Genomic DNA, 14,957 nt, shown 5'->3' on the forward strand with positions numbered 1-14,957 from the left:
CACGTTTAGCCTCCATTGATACAGGGAGCTGAGAGGGGCTTAAGTCTCAAAGACACTTGAAATCGTGAACATCATATCTACAGCGCAACAAGTAAATACACATAGTTATCACTTTTATTTATTTTATATAAGGATCATGTACTTCCCAGTCAATTCAAGCTTCCACAAAGACTAAGTTTTACTTGAAAATTAAATAATCTAAAACATGATATCAAACACATCTAAATAACTCTAAAACTCCATAATAGGTCGTAAAATATCAAACAACATCTCAAAATGGAATTTTATGAACATTTACGTAACGCATAACTAACTGGTGCCTAATACAAATTTTAAAGTTAAACTTTGAAAAACTATCTGGGGAACGCTGGGTACTACAGCTAGTACATAATAAACATTATTCACATTTCAATTTGTAGTGAACTCTTTGAAGTCAATGAATCAATGAATCAATCCATCCTTTTTTTCGCTACTTGCTTTACGTCGCAGCGACACAGATAGGTCTTATGGCGACGTGGGATAGGAAAGCCTAGGAGTGGGAAGGATGCGGCCATTGCCTTCATTAAGGTACAGCCCCAGCAGCATTTGCCTGGTGTGAAAATGGGAATCCACGGAAAACCATCTTCACGGCTGCCGACAGTGGGGTTTGAACCCACTATCTCCCGGATGCAAGCTTACAGTCGCGCGCCCTTCAACGCATGGCCAACTCGCCCGGTAATTAATTAATCAATCAATCAATCAATCAATCAATCAATCAATCAATCAATCAATCACCAGTGGTCAGTATTTAAGGCTGTCGCCCAGGTGGCAGATTCCCTAACAGTTCTTTATCTTGTATTTTCTTAAGTGATTTAAAAAAATTCGGAATTTATCAAAAAATATCTCTTGATAAATTATTGCAATCCCTAACTATTCTTCCTATAAACTAATATTTGCCCCAGTTTGTCCTCTTGAATTCCAACTTTATCTACATTTTATGCTTTTTCCTCCTCTTAAAAACTCCACTCATCCGCCTCTCTGGTGTAGTGGTTAGTGTGATTAGCTGCCATCCCTGGAAGCACGCGTTCGATTCCATGCTCTGCCATGAAATTTGAAAAGTGATACGAGGGCTATAACGGGGTCCACTCAGACTCGGGAGGTCAAATGAGCAGAGGAGGGTCCGATTCCCTCTTCCCCCATCCTCAAAGTGGATTTCTGTGGTTTCCTACTTCTCCTCAATGCAAATGCAGGGATGGTACCTACCTTAAGGCCACGGCCGCTTACTACCCTCTTCCATGTCTATCCCTTCCAATCTTCACATCTTCCATCATGGCCCGTGTTCAGCAAAGCAGATGAGGCTGCCTTGGCGAGGTTCTTGTCCTCCTTCCCAGTTGTATCCCTGACGCAAAGTATCACGCTCCAGGATACTGTCCTTGATGCGGTAAGGGTGGGATCCCTCATGGAGACTGAGGGAAAACCCAACCCTGGAGGGTAAACGGATTAAGAAAGAAAAACTGCACTCAAACGTATTCATCTACTAACATCATTCCAAGCCATCTCTCCACTGACATCTCGAAACATTCCTCTTAGTTGTCGAGCAGCTCGTCTCCTTGCTTCCGAGTCTTCCCAGCCCCTTTTATAGGAAATCTCCCAAAACAAATCATGCTGCTTTTCTTTGATTTTTTTTCCAGTTCTTGGGTCAAGTAATTTTCGTGAGGGTGCCATAAAGCGGAACCATACTCTAATAGGGTCTTACCAATGCTTTTACGCCCTCTCCTTAACATCCTTACTACCACCACAAAATATCCTCATAACCATATGACGATGTGTGTAACCCTTATTTACAATCCCATTTATGTTATGTAACACAGTATTTTTCTCCATGCCTTCACATAATACAAATAAGAGAGTATCTTACTGTACGTATAAATCCCCGGTAAACCAACAAGTATGACGGGCAGTCAGTGGCATATGTTGGGATAAAGACGTTGTGAAGTTTATAGCTTGTGAAGCAGCCTTGACAACACAGCAGAGTTCTCCGTCGGCTATTGCCTACAGCTCAAAACGCTGAAGGCTTGACGTTCACTAAACCATCCATCGAAAAGGGGGTAACCTAAGTCTAGTGGTAGCAACTAAACCTGAAAGATTGCATTTCATTTTAGCACATCAATCTATAAAGATAAAACCATATTACTCCTATAACAGCAGCCCTGCAGTGTCTTCCTACAAGGACGTAGAAGTAAACGGTAGTGAAATACCAGCACTCTGTTATCTATCTAATAGTCAGGAGGATGATGTGAGGAAGTACATATGATGAGTAACGCATGGTTGACAGTAGTGGCGATTAGTGTTGGCTACTGAATGCATGATTCAAAGCAGTGTATCAATTCATTCAAGTGTCCGAGTGAATCGATTCACAGGAACGGCGAGCTCACGGCACACGATTCAGCTTACTCCCAGCGGACAGTGCTGAGTGGCGCACTCACTGGACGTTGACGGGGAGCCGAGCTTCCGCTGCAGCGAGACAGTGAATCATGGCACATCGAAGAATCGTGAACGAGCGCGGCTCACTGAGACACATGATACACACGGCTCCTTATCGGCTCACTGGACCCGCGGAAAGCCGAGCTTCCGCTGCAGCGAGACAGTGAATCATGGCACATCGAAAGAATCGTGAACGAGCGCGGCTCAGTGAGACACATGATACACACGGCTCCTTATCAGCTCACTGGACACGCGGAGAGCCGAGCTTCCGCTGCAGCGAGACATACAGTGAGCCATGGCACATGGAAAGAATCATGAACGAGCCGGCTCAGTCAGACACAAGATACGCAAGGCTCCTTATCGGCTCACTGCAGCGAGACATACAGTGAGCCGTGTACACTGAAAGAATCGTATGCTATAATAGACTCTTGAGCTCAGCTCATTTGAAAATAATATCCATTTGCATTCACTGTCCTCTTCTTACAGGGAGGTTTAAATAATAGATGGATTTATTTGCAGTGTTAAAAAGGTAGTCACAACATAATTCTGAAGTAGCTAGTAAGTAGGTAGGCTATTAGGTTATACTATTTATTACTTTAATGAATCTTAGTATTATAACTTAGTTGACATTTGACAATTAAACTCGACTCTAGCCTGCCCTATGACTATGAGTGATGCTCATGACCACTCAAAAGTACCTGCTTTATATTGGGAAGAACGGCTCAGTATTTTCTCAGTTCATATGTCACATCGTTGCACAAGATTTCAATCATATGTGGACAGACACAATAACAGTATGTTGAATCAGAAAACCAGCGGGCTACTGTACATCTCGGGTAGCCTATACGAAATATGACGATTTAAAAAAATCCTCAGCTGATAGAAAAATACATATTTTCAAAAATGACTGAGCGAGTTGTCATGCGGTTAATATCGTGTGGCTATGCGCTTGCATTCGGGGGATGGTGGGTTCGAATCCCACCGTCGGCAGCCGTTAAGATGGTTTTCCGTAGTTTCCCCATTTTCACACCAGGAAATGCTGGGACTATACCTTAATTCAGGCCATGGCTGCTACCTTCCTAATCCTAACATTTCCCACTCTGCGTCGCTGGAAACCTTCGATGTATTAGAGTAACTAGCATTTTTTCTAAGATAGGAGTTCATAGTATGAAGACCAGATGGCAGCTGCGAGCACTGAATGCTGTTGCTGCTGTCTTACCAGCACATACTACACAGATGCAGTAGGAGCAGTGACCAATGAGCCGTGAATCGGATCACTGTATCGATTCAGTAATGTGAACGGAATCAAATGAATAGATTCAGTAAAATGAATCGAATGTCCCATCACTAGTGGCGATATGACGGACCGAAGCCTAGCACACCTACCCCCCCCCCACCGGTCACCGCGCCAATCAGGCATACAGCAGCAAGCCGAGTGCCACGAGTCAAGGGGAGAGGGACGAGTCTCTGAGCTGCAATATCAGTCCCCGAAGCCTTGTTCTCAGAAATACGTGCCATATTTTCTCTCATTGCTTTCAAGGTTTGTAAGATGCTTACATTATAATGTGCTTTAGATTTCCATTGTTCGCATTTGACATTTGGGCTTCACTGATAGTCTTGGTAGCCCTCAGCATATGCCACTACGGGCAGTGCACTGATTGCACTGTAGCTGTAAGGTTTAGTTTCAAAAATTGTCCTAATAATACATTTTTATTATAATGTTATTTTGTTATAGTGATCTCTTGGTGAAAATTGCACCCACAGAAAAGTACAGGTAAAATCTAGGCTACTTAGCAGCTCCTGTAGCAAATAAAGATGTAAGTGGAGTAAAAACTATGCTCGACTTTATTAATAGAATGGTTCTCCCAAAAGGACTTGTGTTCTTATTTTGCCCTGCTTTATGAAACTCCTATCATGTTTTTACCCTACTTTTTTTAGCTCAGGCCTATTTCCCAATGGATTATCCTTTTTTATTCCTCCCGATCTTGATAAAGTGTCCATCAGATTCTTAAAGCAGACCAATTCAGCCCTTGATAATTTTTCTGTATAGATTTCTTGTGCCTACAAGACAGTCAATGGCCTGAAGATATATGACTAATTACACTGAGATCACATTTGTGAGAAAGTGGTTATGATGCAAACAGAGATATCAGACAACAGTGATGGAGGAACAAGGGAGGAAAAGATATAATAAATCAATTTCCAAATGAATGCAGATTCTCTTGTATTTTCTTAAGTACAATATATAACTGTGAATTGATATCAGAATATCATCAAGTATACTTGGCGTTGCTCCACCCAAAATAGAGCGTACCTTATAGTCGTCGTTTTTTAATATTTTTGGACACTTTTGAGACTTTGATAGTTAAACTTACTTTTCCATCTTTGTCAGCAAAGTTCTTGTATGTATCTTCATTAGCAAAAAACAGTTCTGTCGACAGTTTTGTGGGATCTAAATCTGAGGAATCATTCTTAGCCACGTCTGTGTAGCACAATGAACGACGTCCATCTTTAGACATTAGAGTGGCGGTGTACGTGAACATCGTCGCTTCTTCAGCATCTCCAATGTAATGAACACATGAGGTTAGATATCTCTTATTGGGATTAACAGATACAAACCAAAAGAATAGCTCCTTCTGGACACACATTAGATAATAATATTTAACAGCTAAGAATGAGCCCTGCCATGTCCAATCGCCTACACCAGAATTCAAAATATACCCAGCGTGCTGGTCCGTGTAATGCTTGGTCAGCTGATCTCTACCCCCAGTCCATGTGCAGACCATAGGACATTTATAAAACCTGCGAGGACAATTAAGCTGATGCTGCTCGACTTCTGAGCCTAGCACTCTCACAGTGCAATCACGATCTTTATTCTCGCAAGGAAAGAGAATGTGCTTTGCCATTTCTTCAGCTACATAATTCCTGCCTGAACTTAAACCTGCTCTGCATACTGGACATGTCGATACACCTTTCTTCTTACAACTTGAGCAAATGCTATGACCTGACACACAATTGTGAATTGTACTTGTCATATATTTAAAACAAACTGGGCATTCCAAAGACTTCAGTAGATCCACACTTGGCTGTGATTCAGCAGATCCAGTAATTTGATCCTCGTCCTGAAACAGAAACAAAGAGACTAATGTAGGCTATCAGCTCAAGGACATTTTATCCTATTACACGTTATGAGTCTCATTATGATAGCCGTATTGGAGTACAGAATGTAAAAGTTTCAAACAAATTTATTTAAAAACCACCACTCCAATACTTTAAAATCTCTAAGTCTAAGATACAAATGCTACATACATGTTAAAATGGGACATGTTTTGCTTAGGCTTTGTAAGCATCTTCAGCCATACTTCATCTAAAGCTAAGTCAGGGCCCTGAACTGGGTTTCTCATTAAAGTATAATAATACAAGATAAAACAGTCATAAAATCTAGTTTGTGGAAAAAGCAATACTTAAATGCAAATAAAATTCAATAATGAACTTGTCATAGTATTGTATGTACATGGAATGAATACTAGTGTTCATCTAAAAAAAGTACACGTTAGTTATTTGTAGAACAAGACAGTCATAATGATCTGACATACATTTGGATTGTACCGATTGTTAGACAGTAATGAAGTGTGGATTAATTAAAAATTTCGAAAAATAACCTTCGAGCATTGTTGACTGAGAATCAGGTATGTAGAATACAGTAGACAAATGTTGGGACGGTACCTATCTCAAGGCCAAAGCTGCTTCCTTCATTCTTCCTTATCTACCCCTTCGATCTTCTGATCCCCGCCACAAGGCCTCTGTCCAGCATAGCAGGTGAGGCCGCATGGGCGAGGTACTAGTCCTTCTTCCCAGTTTCATCTCCAACCTAGAGTCTCACTCACGACCACAGTGTCCTACAGGAGGTAGAGGTGGGATCCCTCACTGAGTCCGAGGGAAAAACCAAACCCGCAAGGTAAACGGATTAATAAAGAAAGAATGAATGGATAAATGACTGAGATCAGTGCTGAACCCACAGTTTTCGGGCTCGCTAGACTGATTGGCGAGTTCCAATGACAGTTGGAATCATGTACATCACATCTATAGTGCGATGAGTACATACCGTTATCACTAGAGCCCGGATTTCCACGCAAATGCACGTTTTTAAATAAGCTAGCTACACTTCTCAAACTTTGCAAATATTCATTTTACGGCATAACAATTCAAATAACCATTCTTTTTCCGTGCATGTTTGCATGGTTGCATGTTTTGGCATTTTTCGGAGAAAATTCATGCATAATGCATATTTGGAAGATTTTGGATTTAATAGTGCATATTTGGATGTTTAATATTGCATAATATGACTTTTATTCTGACTTATTGTTAACTTGCATCATAGTGCATTTTCTGAATGTCAGTTTGCAGAATTTGGGACAATTTTTCATGTTGTAGGCTACAGTATGTCTATTACTGAGAGACGGAGAGAATGTATTCCTGGCATCCTATGTGACAACCATAATTAGTAGCCTACATACGGTACAGGTCCTACAGTATAATGCAATTAACCAAACACTTTCTTATCTGTTGCTTGAGTAAACAATGACGTAAGTCGGAAGGCTCCACGTCGAAATCTAATTCTTAGGAAAAAGGTGTCCCAGTTTTACATTGTATAAATTGAACCGTAAATTGTGCATTAATCATTGATGGCTCATTTTTCGTCTTGTATCGCACTTCTGTGGCGCCGCGTTACAGGGATAGCAGCCTACAAATTCTGGTTTTTCATTGAACCCTCTACCGTTGTTATCCTGGAATGTCCTACCCGGAACTCTCAATCGTCACACATCTGTGTTATCACAGCAAGCAATCGTTACCACTTATTGAGGACGTTAAAATGTGTCTGCAATCATCGCATGGAGAAGCAGCTGCCGCAGATAGAGATAAGTTGAACAAACTAATTCGTTCAAATCCTGATTTTGAATTCGTCAAGCTTATAAAAAGACGTATTGTGGTGAAAATGCAAAAGACGTGCAATTTGACCTCACTTTGTCCAAATGTCTTCATTGAATTATGCATCCATCACATCTCGTGACGTAAAAAGATAATTTTCTGTGCTTAAGTATGTGCTGAATGATAAACGGATGAGCTTAAATCAAGATAATTGCTGGGCTGAGTGGCTCAGATGGTTAAGGAGCTGGCCTTCTAACCCCAACTTGGCAGGTTTGATCCTGGCTCAGTCCGGTGGTATTTGAAGGTGCTCAAATACGACAGCCCCGTGTCGGTAGATTTACTGGCACGTAAAAAGAACTTCTGCGGGACTAAATTCCGGCACCCCGGCGTCTCCGAAGACCTTAAAAAGTAGTTAGTGGGACGTAAAGCAAATAACATTATTATTATTATTATTATTGTTATTATTATTATTATTATTATTATTATTATTATTAATAATAATAATCAAGACAATTTGGAGAAATTAGGGTAGATTTTGTTCATGTTTCAAAAGGAACTGAATTTTGATAGTGCATATTTTCCAGTTTATTGTGCATGTTTTGCCATAGGATAGTGCATGAATGCATGCATATTTTGAGATTTGATAGTGCATGGAAATCCGGGCTCTAGTTATCACTTATTTTTAATATTTATTTGAAAGGATCAACTACCTATATTTCCCAGACAATCGGGGTTGCCACAAGGACAGCGTTTCACGTGAAACAAAATAGTCTAAAACTAAGAATTAAAATTAAACACAGAACAATAACTCAAAAACGAAATCTAGAAAATAGTTTCTTTCTTCCTTAATCCATTTACCCTGCAGGGTTGGTTTCCCCCTCAGACTCAGCGAGGGATCCTACCCAACTCTATCACCTGAAGGGCAGTGTCCTGGAGTGTGAGACTTCGGGTCTGGGAGATACAACTGCGGAGGTGGGTCAGCACCTCGCCCAGACGGGCTCACCTGCTATGCTGAACAAGGATCTTGAGGGGGGATGAGAAGATCAGAAACGATAGACTAGGAAGTGGGAAGGAAAAGGCCGTGGATTTATGTTAGGTACCATCCCAGCAGTCCGCCTCTGTGGTGTAGTGGTTAGCGTGATTAGCTGCCACCCCCGGAGGCCCGGGTTCGATTCTCGGCTCTGCCACGAAATTTGAAAAGTGGTACGAGGGCTGGAACGGGGTCCACTCAGCCTCGGGAGGTCAACTGAGTAGAGGTGGGTTTGATTCCCACCTCAGCCATCCTGGAAGTGGTTTTCCGTGGTTTCCCACTTCTCCTCCAGGCGAATGCCGGGATGGTACCTAACTTAAGGCCACGGCCGCTTCCTTCCCTCTTCCTTGCCTATCCCTTCCACTCTTCCCATCCCTCCACAAGGCCCCTGTTCAGCATAGCAGGTGAGGCCGCCTGGGCGAGGTACTGGTCATACTCCCCAGTTGTATCCCCTGACCAAGAGTCTGAAGCTCCAGGACACTGCCCTTGAGGCGGTAGAGGTGGGATCCCTCGCTAAGTCCGAGGGAAAAACCGAACCTGGAGGGTAAACAGATGATGATGATGATGACGATGACCATCCCAGCATTTGCCTGGAGGAAAAGTGAGAAACCACAGAAAACCACTTCGAGAATGGGTGGGGAGGGAATCGAACCCCCCTTGTACCACTTATGAAATTTTGTGGCAGAGCCGGGAATCGAACCCAGGCCTCCGGGGGTGGCAGCTAATCACATTAACCACTACACCATAGAGGCGGACTAGAAAATAGTTCCCTAAAATATCAATCAATGTCTCAATAAAGAAATCTAAAAGAATAATTTCACATAATATAACCAACAGGTAATACAAATCGTAACAGCAAACATTCAAAGGACTACCTTGGCAGTGCATGGAGAAATTTCATATAAGACATGATATCTTACATATGTATAACAAATGCTGCGGAGCAGCACGTGCCCTCTAGAATAGTAGATATCTTAAAATCCGTTGGTTCTTAGCAATCCAATCTGAAGTTTAAAATGATGATATAAACGAGGTGGAAGCACATGTTTGCCATATTAAGCACAGATGCCAACTTGGTGGCCGTGATCCTTAAGGTGTTGTGTCTGTATTGTCTGACACCGTGGTGAGCCGGTTCGATTCCCCTTGGTGGAGAGAAATTTCACAAGGAGAATGTAGCCCGAGTGGGTCGAAGAAGTGGTGGTATACAGTTTCTAATCACTGGCTTCCATTCCAGAGTGAGGGCATATGACGCTGCTGAATGTGATTTGCCTGACAGGTGCACACGTTACGCCTTGAAGAGACCCCTAGTGTTATTCTATAGGAGCAGGCTATGTGCCGATACCAGGATTCACCCTCTCCCTAAACTCATCACCACCACCACCACACATCCAGATGCACAGATGGTCTCCCATGAGCTTCAAATAGAAAGACCTGCACCAGGCCTTACCACACGACCTCCGTCTTCTATCATATCAAAGCGATCAGCAAAACAACAGGCAGCGCAACAATAGTATAGTGTGGTTAACTCAAGGATGGTCAAAGTGCTGCTGCAGTGTAGATGCAGCACTGCTGGTCTAGTTTGGCCCAGTCCAAAGTCAATAAATTAAGAACAGCCGGATGTACAGAACAACTCAGTGTTCTCCCCAGAAATTTTCGTCACCTGGGTGGCAGGAATGAGTAGCCGGGCGGGGAATACTACTTAAAAAATAAATATGATGAACTTTCAACTTATTCCCCTCAGGCTATTAACAATAATATTAGACAGGTAAACGTTAACTGCAAAAATGAACTATTTTATTGTTATAACGAAGAAAACGTAACAGAGTAGTTTGAACTTCTAGTGTTCTACTGCTCGTTCATAGTCACTCGGTTGCTGTGCAGAGCCAGACGGGTTTGTTACGTCCCGCGGAATCGAGTGCTCGCATGCGATTCATTGCTAATCCAGACAACTCGCGCACGACACGACGCGATGTGACTCGCGCAATTATGCTGACAATAATGAGGATTTTTCATTTAAATAAAGAGTTTTACAGTGTTTACATTTTAATGTCGAACATATAATTACTGAAATATGTGTAGCCTCCGTAGCTCAGCCGGCAGCGCGCCGGCCTCTCATCGCTGGGTTCCATGGTTCAAATCCCAGTCACTCCATGTGAAATTTGTGCTGGACGAAGCGGAGGCGGGACATGTTTTTCTCCGGGTACTCCGGTTTTCCCTGTCATCTTTAATTCCAGCAACACTCTCCACTATCATTTCATCTGTCAGTCATTAATCATTGCCTACGAGGAGTGCGACAGGCTTCGGCAGCCGGCACAATTCCTAACCTCGCCGCAATATGGGGCTTCATTCATTCCAACCCTGACCCGATCACTGACTGGAAAACAGTGTGTAGGCTTTCAGTGACTGAAATATGTATTGTAAATTGAGCGAGATGTAAGCTTGCATTCGGGAAATAGTGCGTTCGAACCCCACCGTCGGCAGCACTGAAGATGTTTTCCGTGGTTTCCCATTTTCACGCCAGGTAAATGCTGGGGTTGTACCTTAATTAATTCCAAGGCCGCTTTCTTCCCACTCCTAGCATTTCCTATCCCATCGTCGCCATAAGACCTATCTGTGTCGGTGCGACGTAGAGCAACTTGCAATATTATGTAACTAGCAGACATCTAGGTTATTGTATGATAGCCGGGCGGTCAATGAAGACGGCTGGGCGGTGCGCCCATTAGAAAGGTCCTAGGGAGAACACTGCAACTGGAATAGAATAACACAAAATTTCCTGCCTTGGTTGTGTATGTGCAACCAACAACATTCATTACCAGCTTATTCTAGGTGTTTGCGGAGCCACACTGCCTAATTTTGACTTTTGGTCCGGAAATTAAGGCCGAATGCCTTTCTTGATAATTTTGCTGAAAATCACATCGCAGAATCCCCCTCAGCCCTCCACTAAAAGTGCTAATGTGAGTCAATGCAGAGTTTCACTTTAGCTCTTATAACTACACGAGACTATGCCGGTGCATCACGTGTAGGCATTTGGATATAAAGTCCCGGTAGCTTCTCAGGTTAATACATTAATCTCATCATAAATATGTTAACATATCGCAGGTTCCGCTGAAGAGTGAAAGCATGTCCACTAAATATCATTCACTTCCCAATTTTTGCTGGTGGACGTTTCCATTCAACATAGGCCATAAATAAATTCTAATATCGATGATTATAATACCTTACTGCTACTTATCGAGTCCTACTTTTCAAAAATAATAATTCAAATTAATTCTCACACTAATTTATTAGCATGCTAATCTTGGTAAAAAGAGAATAAAATTAAATTATAATTCGTAGAGAAAAGAAAATGGATACTAGATAATCAACTAACACATATTTACATTTCTTTCTGTTGAAAACATACCTGAAATGGGGTCTTTTCCGCTTATACATTCATTAGTTGCCAGTAATTGCTTTACTCAATTAATTAAAACCATCACATAACTTCCAAACTTGTGACTCAACTCAACTAATGAAAAGTTAAAGTTTTACCATGTCAACGACATGCATATTGAAAATTTAATGTTTAAAAATCGATTAATAACCAAGTAAAATTCCTAATTGATCATTGGGTTGTCCCTACATATGGTCTTTAACTTTATTTATTTGGCTATGGGGCATATTTCATATTTGGGTCATCATATGTAACTTCTGAGATGCAAGATATTCAATAAGTTTCCTTATTGTGGCTTATAATTGTTGCCACACCCTAAAATATCATTATAAACAGAAATATTAACTAATCACTGTTATATCAACTCATTCACAACTGTGGCAATCATATTTAGGTCAATCAAAATCTTCCATAACAAATTCCATTAATATATCAACTGAGAAATTGTGCCAATTATTCATACATGTCCTAACAGTCATAAATAATCTTATTTCACATATACCGCTGTGCCAATAACTCAATTTAAGTCAATTCATCAATCTACAGTTTGCTTGGGATATATTAATTTTCTGTAGGCCGATAATTCTTAATATAAATCCCTACATTGCACCAATAAACATATGAAGTTCAATAACTACTCATGATCTGTTATATTATATCACAAATCGACATTAAATCAGCTGGAGTCTTGCTTTTACGTTCATCTCTACATGACCTACCATGCAACCTTCATTTATCGTATGAATTCGTAACAGCTTCTTCCACACAACCTCACGACGAAATAAACATTACATCTCAACATTTCTATTACCACATAATTCAAATCCATCTCTTCTTATTAATCCTTCTTCACATATAATCTCAATTCTCTTCCCTTAAATAACATCTTTGTTACGGTACAAGATTCCCTAGATGATATATATTCTCCATAATAAACACATATTCCAAGTAGGATCCATTTCTTCTTATTAACCAAGTAAATACGGTCATGACTGTCGATCTGGTTTCCTCTAAGACTCGACTATGCTCTGCAATACATGTATTCCTCCCAGTTTCTCCCAGTTCAAAGCTGACTAAACTTTCCATGTAGATTGATACGTTAAATTGATATACACACATCACATATGTTAACATAACCATAATACTACCTATTTGAGTATATCTGTTACTTAAATTAGCAAACATTCGCGGTTTTATGCTCAAGACCTACCACTAACACTTATAATTTGGCACATAGGATTCATTTATAGTAAATATTTCACTGACACAGATTATTTTCAACAAATACTACTAATATTTTTGTACAGGAAACTTAGGCCTATCTTATATCTCGTCTCGTCTCTTCTGGGGACTGCCGGCTTCTGCTCGCTCATTATGCCATCTCCATATAGCTGGATTCCACCTCTAGGAACGTCACGTCTGTTTTAACAGCATGGCAGTATTGGACCTTGTCATGGTGACCTGGGCAATCATCTCCCCATCAGTTTAAGCGGCTCTTATCATGTTGCAGTCGTTCATGAAAGTAGAAAATGATATTACACAGGCAGAATAAATAACTGAATCATTCATTTTAGCCTTTCAACAGATATATCTATGTATATTAGCGTCTTTATCAAGCTGCCTCTGTGGATCAGTGGTAGAGTGTCGGCCTCCGGATCCCAAGATAGCGGGTTCAAACCCGGCAGAAGTAGTCAGATTTTTGAAGGGCTGAAAAAAGTCCATTCGACACTCCATGCTGTACGATGTCGGCATGTAAAAGATCTCTGGTGACACATTTGGTGTTTACCCGACAAAATTCATTAAATCTCAGCCATACATGCCCAAAACAGTTTCGGTTTACTCGGTCTGCCGTGGCCCATCGCCCCTTTCTGGAAGTTGACTAACACCTATCGCCCCCTTTTCATTTTCATTGTATACCTAATTTTAATCTGAAGTAAAGTGTAAATAATAAAGCAGTTTTATTATTTAAAACAATTTAATACCGTATATAAAAACAACCAAAGCAGTTTTATCCGGTCACTCTTAAATAAAATAGAAAAATTAAAATGTACTTTTTACAGATATTTTTAAGAACAAAGAAGTGAAGTAATTAACTAAGATCATTGATGTACATTTAAACAACAAGAGTACATGTTTTCATTTTCAAACTGGAATCTGAGAAAGCTGACAGTTAAAATTTTAAAAAATAAATGAAAGTTTGAAAACTTGGTTATTGTTTTATTTTGCCTTTTCAGTGGCTGCCTTCTGCTTGATGGATTTCACTTAAAGCTTGAATATCCGGCTTTATGTTCGCCAAGTTCAGGCACAAGTCTCCTTTGAGGCAAATGTCCAACTTATTTCTTTGTTTTGTGCGGGGCTGGACAACAGAACTAAATCGTTTTTTAACTAAATATGTTGACGGGAACGAGATGAGAAGTGGTTCAGTTTTCCCCCACATTTGTTGATAAGTGTCCATAAGCTTCACCCAGGCTAACTCGTAACCGCTCTGCTTGAAAATGATTTTCGCCTCACATTTATACTACCAATATAAATGGTCCGTTATTGGACATTATAAATTTTCCAGCTAGCTCATTCTTGGTTGCCAGCGTTTCGCCCTCGTGTGCTAGGGTGGGCTCGTCAGTTGGTACCTAGCACACCTACCAATACGCTGGCTAGTGCATACCGTGGAGGCCACTGCGTAGGCTAACTGGAGCCACCGGCAGTGCCAATGCACTAAGAGACTTTGTCTCATCACTAAAAATTGATGCCTGCTTGGCCATCAGATGATATAGATGTTGATTCCCATAGGGAATCTGAAATATTTGTCCTGAATGAGCAAATTTATAATACCAATATAAATGGTCCGTTATTGGACATTATAAATTTTCCAGCTAGCTCATTCTTGGTTGCCAGCGTTTCGCCCTCGTGTGCTAGGGTGGGCTCGTCAGTTGGTACCTAGCACACCTACCAATACGCTGGCTAGTGCATACCGTGGAGGCCACTGCGTAGGCTAACTGGAGCCACCGGCAGTGCCAATGCACTAAGAGACTTTGTCTCATCACTAAAAATTGATGCCTGCTTGGCCATCAGATGATATAGATGTTGATTCCCATAGGGAATCTG

At 41.1% G+C, this 14,957-nt stretch overlaps 1 protein-coding gene across 1 annotated transcript in view; it reads right to left on the minus strand.

Annotated features, from left to right (window-relative positions):
- Window positions 1–4,697: 4,697 nt before the first annotated feature.
- The window catches only part of LOC137501201 (E3 ubiquitin-protein ligase sina-like), a 51,171-nt gene continuing 40,911 nt past the window's right edge, over window positions 4,698–14,957 (minus strand). The window contains exon 2 of the mRNA XM_068228062.1: window positions 4,698–5,585. Coding sequence (XP_068084163.1) covers window positions 4,779–5,585 — 807 coding nt within the window. The 3' untranslated portion in view covers window positions 4,698–4,778. The remainder of the gene's footprint in view (window positions 5,586–14,957) is intronic.

This window comes from Anabrus simplex, chromosome 6 (genome assembly GCF_040414725.1).
Source record: "Anabrus simplex isolate iqAnaSimp1 chromosome 6, ASM4041472v1, whole genome shotgun sequence".
Taxonomy (NCBI): Eukaryota; Metazoa; Arthropoda; class Insecta; order Orthoptera; family Tettigoniidae; genus Anabrus; species Anabrus simplex.